The 6242-nt window shown below is 44.6% G+C and overlaps 2 protein-coding genes across 2 annotated transcripts in view; both read left to right on the top strand.

Moving 5' to 3' along the window:
* The window catches only part of LOC138171023 (zinc finger protein 793-like), a 14936-nt gene extending 10686 nt beyond the window's left edge, over nt 1-4250 (top strand). Inside the window, exons 2-4 of the mRNA XM_069100479.1 lie at nt 1376-1502; nt 2022-2132; nt 4122-4250. Of these exons, the coding sequence (XP_068956580.1) occupies nt 1376-1502; nt 2022-2125 (231 nt within the window). The 3' untranslated portion in view covers nt 2126-2132; nt 4122-4250. The remainder of the gene's footprint in view (nt 1-1375; nt 1503-2021; nt 2133-4121) is intronic.
* The window catches only part of LOC138171025 (zinc finger protein 84-like), a 40063-nt gene extending 34415 nt beyond the window's left edge, over nt 1-5648 (top strand). Inside the window, 1 exon segment of the mRNA XM_069100480.1 lies at nt 4460-5648. Within this exon segment, the coding sequence (XP_068956581.1) occupies nt 4460-5572 (1113 nt within the window). The 3' untranslated portion in view covers nt 5573-5648.
* The last annotated feature ends 594 nt before the right edge of the window (nt 5649-6242 follow it).

Raw genomic sequence — 6242 nt, 5'->3', positions numbered from 1 at the left:
GCTGTCCCCAGGTCTGCGTGCCCTGCCTCTCTTTCTCTGGCTCTCTTTGAGTCTTGTTCCGGACCCCCCCTCCTGCAGGCAGCCTTTTTTGTGCCCTCCTACTGTAAGTCCCTTCCCACCCATAGGTCATCTTTTACCCACCCTGGAGATCAGGTGTTAGCACTGAAGCAAGGTACAAGACAGTCTTTGCTCTCAAGGATCTCACAATCTAGCAGAGAGACAATATGAACCCAGCTACGTACATAGGCAGGGCAGCGAGGTGCAGTGCACAGAGCACCAGGCCTAGAGTCAGGATGACTCCTCTTCCTGATTTCAAATCTGGCCTCAGACACCTAGGAGCTGTGTGACCCTGGACAAGTCACTTAACTCTGCCTCAGTTTACTCATCTATAAATTGGGTTGGAAAAGGAAATGGCAAACTCCAGTGTCTTTGTTAAGAAAGCCCCCAATGGGGTCATGATGAGCCAGAGCTGACTGGAGCAACATATTCATACAAGATAGAATTAGGATGAGGAGGAAGTAATTATCAGAGGGAAGGCACCGAAATGCAGAGGAGCTGGGGAAGGCTTTCTCTAGAAGGTGGGACTTGGCCAGGACTTAAGGAAGCTAGGGAAGACAGGAGATGATGAGAGAGCTCATCCCACACATGGGAGATGCGGCGCAAATGCCTGGAGTTCTTCTTGTGGGGGGACAGCTGGAGGCTGGGGTCGCGGAATCAGATACAAGAAGCATTGGAGGTCAGGAGGGCGCTGGATGCCAGCCAGGACCAGAGGTGCTTCTGTTGGTCTTAGAGGTGATGGGGAGCCCCTGCAGCTGCTGGAATAGGGAATGGGAGTGGCAGAGTCCGACCCATGCTTCAGGAAGGTCTCTGATGGAGAGTGGAGGGTGGATCAGAGAGGGGGCCTGGAAGCAGACTAACCAGCCAGCAGACGATCACAGACATCCGGATGGGAGGTGATGAGGATGGTGCTGGGATGTCGGGGTGATGGTAGGGCACATGCAGGGAAGTTAGGAAGGAAGAATCAGCAGATTGGCAACAGATGAGATGCAAGGGCTGGTAAGAGAGAGGAGGGAGTAGAAGAGGGCACTGAGGTTATGAGCTGGGGTGACCAGGGAATGGGGGGCCTTCAACAAAAATAGAGAAGGGGGGAAGGGCAGGATGACGGGTTCAGTTTGGGGTGGACCTTTGTCCTTTCCCCTTCGCTCTGCCAAAGTCCTTTTTTCTCCTGTTACTTCTTCCATCACATTGTCTGATAGATGTCAGTAAAGAGTTGGAGAGGACTCAGTGCTTTGAGGACCTTACCAACTCCTTGGGTTTCCTGGGGACCGTGAGAGGCATGATCCCTGGCTGAGTGGGGATGCGCTTGCCGTTTCAGCATCCTGTGACATTCAGGGACGTGGCCGTGGCCTTCACCCGGGAAGAATGGAGCCGCCTGAGCCCTGCCCAGAGGGCCCTGCACAGGGACGTGATGCTGGAGAACTATGAGAACCTGGTGTCTGCGGGTGAGGACTCGAGCGTCTCTGCATTCTCCCCTCTGTCTACCTCCTGAGATCTGAAAGGCTGCCCCGAGCTTTTCTTTAATTTGCAGGAACATTCACAAATACATGTTGGGGGTAGGGAGGGAAGAGTCCAGAATCCAGTAGAGCCTGAATGTGAATGTTTTTGCTTCTCATTTCCTTGGGCTGGCCCTGACGCTGTGGCTTCCCTCTAGGGCGGCCTTTCCCTTGAGTCAGAGATTCTTTGTAAAGTCATGAGAAGAATACCTAGAGAATTACAAAGATCCTACTATCCTATCAGGCCTTGGGTCACTAATAATCTGAGCCCAAGTCAGGTGTGTAACATGCTCTCGAGCTTGGATAAAATACAACACAGACTATCTGTCAGAGTTTCTTTTACAAAACATCATCCTCTGTGACTGCTCATACCTCCTTCTTTTACCTGAAGAAGGATGAAGAGGCCAGGATTGGGCTCTTAGATGGCTTTGTGTTCCAGGCCTTTTTCCTTTCTCTCCCCATGATCAGGGCTTCCAGTGCCCAAGCGTGAAGTGATCTCCCAGTTGGAGAGAGGAGAAGCACCATGGATTCCTGAGGCAGGAGACCCCAGAGGCCCCTGCCCAGGTGAGTGAGGGACAGGTAGGCTGAGGGAAGTCACTGACAGCAGTGGGTCAGCTGGTCTCTGGCAGTGGGAGTGGGGAGAGGGGGTTGGCACTTTGAGATATTGGTCTGGGAACTCTGGATGCCCTGGGGCATTCAGCAAAGACCTTGGCCCATGTGGCACCAGCTTCCTTCCTTATATGGCCCAGCTTTCTCTGGCCCATGGGGAAGCGTTTTCTGGCCCCATAAGTTGTGCTCAGATGCTTTAGAATGTCCTTTCTCCTGTCTGCCTTGCCATATGTCCCAATGCTTTGTTTTCTTTGTTTTTTGGGGGACACAGTATCATTTCATTAACTTGATATTTTTGCCTTCTTCTGTTTTATAATTTTACTTTATAAATTAATGAGCATTTTTTCTTATTGTCTTCACACCTCAACCCAAGGGAAACAACCCTTGTTACAAATACTGATAGTCAATCACAAGTTCCCATATTGTCCGTATTCAAAAAACACAAGTCCCTTCTGCATCTAGAGTCCATCAGCTCTCAGGAGGAAGGCAGCCCTGTTCTGTTTGGGATGTTTGTGTATCAACATATATTCCAAATAATTTTCCTGCTGTGTAATATTCTGCACTGCTTCTTTTTCTTTGCCCATCATTTCTGCCTGCAGGTAATCTGTTCTTCATTTATCATTTTTTTTAAGTATTTATTTATTTGTAAGTTTTCAACATTTGCTTTTATAAGATTTGGAGTTATAAATTCCCGCCTCCCCCCCAAGATAGCATGTAATCTAACACAGGCTATACATGTGTGATCATATTAAACATATTTCCACATTAGTGATGTTGTGAAAGAAGAGTCAGAACAAAAGGGGAAAACCATGAGAAAGTAAAAACAAAAAACAACAACAACAAAAAAGAAAAAATAGTCTGCTTTGCTCTGCATTCAGACCCCGTAGTTCTTTCTCTGGATGTGGATGGCCTTTTCCATCATGGGTCTTTTGGAATTGTCTTAGTTCCTTGCATTGCTCAGAAGAGCTAAGTCTAACAAAGTCAGTCACCTCACAATGTTACTATGTACAGCGTTCTTCTGATTCTGCTCACTTCACTCAGCGTCAGGTCATGTAAGTCTTTCCAGGTTTTTCTGAAGTCTGCCTGCTCTCCCCTTCTTATGGAACAGTGTTCTATTACATTCATGTACCACAACTTGTTCAGCCGTTCCCCAGTCTGTGGGCATCCCCTCGATGTCCAATTCTTGGCCACCACGAGAAGAGCTGCTGTAAACATTCTTGCACATGTGGGGCCTTTTCCCTTTTTTATGGTTGCTTTGGGATACAGAACTAGTACTGGTATTGCTGCATGAAAGGGTATGCATAGTTTTATAGCCCTTTGGGCATAGTTCCAGATTGCTCTCCAGAATGGTTGGATCAGTTCACAACTTCACCAACAATGCGTTAGAGTTCCAGTTTTCCCATATCTTCTCCAGCATTTATCATTTTTCTTTTTTGTCATGTTAGCCAATCCTGTAGGTATGAGGTGGTACCTCAGAGTTGTTTTAATTGGCATGAAATACAATTTCCAATGGTGTCCCTCTTCAAGTGCTTCCTTCTCATTGAACAGAATTGTTTGTCTTGTCTTGTCTTGTGACACCCAACTGGTCCTATTTTCTTGTTTGTCTTTCACTTGCCTCTTAACAGTTTTCATTTTTTTGAGTATGTGTAAAGTGCCTTTACCTTTGGTGGGAGAGACTTAATGAAGAACTTACCCAGCGAAAATGAGAATGACAGCTGACACATTTGTATTTATTTGAAAAAAAGTTCTGTGTTTGTAATTCTTTGCAATTTTGTAATTTATTCACAACAAATATGAAATAAAATGGACGTTTCCATAGATAGAACCAAATAAAATGAAGATCATGCATGACCCTGAGGATCTCTTGTTGTTTGCATCTTACTCTTCCTTTTCATTACATATTAGCCCTGCATCCTTCAAGCCTGGCCTGCTTGTCTGACACAGTTTTATTTCTTTCAGATTACCTGAGTTGGGACGCTAGGTGTGAAACCAAGGATTCGGTTCAGACTGAGGATATTCACCCAGAAACATTGACCCAAGAAAGATTGCCAGTGGATAGTAACTGGTATTCCAAACTGGGAGAATTTGAGGAATGGGAGGTTAGCTTAGAGAGAAAGGAGGGCCACCAGGAAAGACAGTCCCAGCAAGTGACAATGACTCCCAAAAGAACTTTTAATATGATGAGTGGACCTGAATGTAGCACATTTATTAGAGGTTTTAACTTGGGCCCACTTCTTTTTCCACATTGGAGAGGTAACATGGAAGAAAGATTCCCTAAGTATAATACACTTGGAAAGAAAGCCTTTGGCAAGAGATTAAATCTTAATGGACAGCAGAAAGTTCACACTGGAGAAAATCCCATTGAATGTGATGTATGTTGGGAAACCTTTAGGAACAGGAAAGCCCTTAGTAAACATCAGAGAACTCACATTGGAGTGAAATTGTTTGAATTTAATGAATGTGGAAAGGCCTTCAGTGAAGAGGGAATGCTTATTGGACATCAGAAATCTGGCGTGAAACCCTTTGAATGTAGTGAATGTGGGAAAGCCTTTCGTGGGAAGGCTTACCTTATTATCCATGAGAGAACCCATACTGGAATGAAACCCTTTGAATGTGATCAATGTGGGAAAGCCTTCATTCGGAAGGAATATCTTATTAGCCATCAGAGAACTCATAGTGGAGTGAAACCCTTTGAATGTAATGAATGTGGAAAAGCCTATAGTCAGAAGGGAAACCTTGTCAGCCATCAGAGAATTCACACTGGAGTGAAACCATTTGAATGTCACGAATGTGGAAAAGCCTTCAATCAGAAGGGCTACCTTATTAGCCATCAGAGAACTCATTCTGGACTGAAACCCTTTGAATGTAAAGAATGTGGGAAAGCCTTCACTGCTAAGAGAACCCTTATTAGCCATCAGAGAATTCATACTGGAGTGAAACCTTTTAGATGTACTGAATGTGGCAAAGCCTTCAGTGAGAGGGGTACTCTTATTAGCCATCAGAGAACTCATACTGGAGTGAAACCTTTTGAATGTAATGAGTGTGGGAAAGCCTTCCTTCGGAAGGGTCACCTTAATAGCCATCAGAGAACTCATACAGGAGTAAAACCTTTTGGATGTAATGAATGTGGGAAGGCCTTCAGTCAGAAGGGACACCTCATCAGCCATCAGAGAATTCATACTGGAATGAAGCCCTTTGAATGTAATAAATGTGGGAAAGCCTTCAGGCAATGGGGAACTCTTAGTAATCATCAGCTAACTCATACTGCAATGAAAACTTTTATATGTAATAAATGTGGGAAAATTTTCAGTGAGAGGAGCACTCTTAAAAAGCATCAAAAAACTCATAGTAGAGTGAATGAAATGAATGTAGGCACACATTTGGTTAGAGAGAAAAACTTTCTAATATAGGAGGATTCATACTGAGGGAAACATTTGCAAGTAAATATGGATGCATAACTATTTAAATATAATAAAGGAATAAGATTTAAAGAATCTCAATTTTTTTGTAGTTTCTTGAGTAAAACCATATAACTAACTTTCAGAATCAGGGTGGCTCTTCCACCCTGTCAGCTTTTGAACTCTTCTGGGTCTGTTTCAGAGTAATGGTGTTATTGCTATTTTCATAGTGTGCAATTCCTACTTCAGTTTTGTTTTTCTGCATCATTTCATGTCACCAACAGCAGGCAAGAGGAACAGGACATCTCAGCTTGAGGCAAATCTGACCACAGAGTTATCCCTGAGACTTGGTTGGATGAAACCCATGGCAGGCACTTGGCTCTGGATGTGAGTAACAAGAGAAGCAGAGTGGGTGGAAGCGGGGCTGTGGCAGCATTGGTCACTTGAGCGTGCTCATGGGGGGACTCCAGAAGCTGCTGGGGAAGCAGTGGAGAATGTTTAGGTGAAGGTCACAGGAAAGGTGAAACACGAACAGTTTTGTCCTGACCAGAAAGAGGAAAGAGATGAGCGTCTTGGGGGAACAAATGACATAGAGTAAATAAATTAGTAAAGTAATTCCAAGATTTATCAAGTGCTTATTGTGTTCCAAGCACTGTAGTATGTGCTTGGGAACAAAGTAAAA

The sequence above is a fragment of the Petaurus breviceps genome, unplaced genomic scaffold (genome assembly GCF_028583685.1).
Source record: "Petaurus breviceps papuanus isolate PSGF00001 unplaced genomic scaffold, PetGlider_PUasm1.0 404, whole genome shotgun sequence".
Taxonomy (NCBI): domain Eukaryota; kingdom Metazoa; phylum Chordata; class Mammalia; order Diprotodontia; family Petauridae; genus Petaurus; species Petaurus breviceps.
This window is presented reverse-complemented; position numbering and strand designations above follow the sequence as displayed.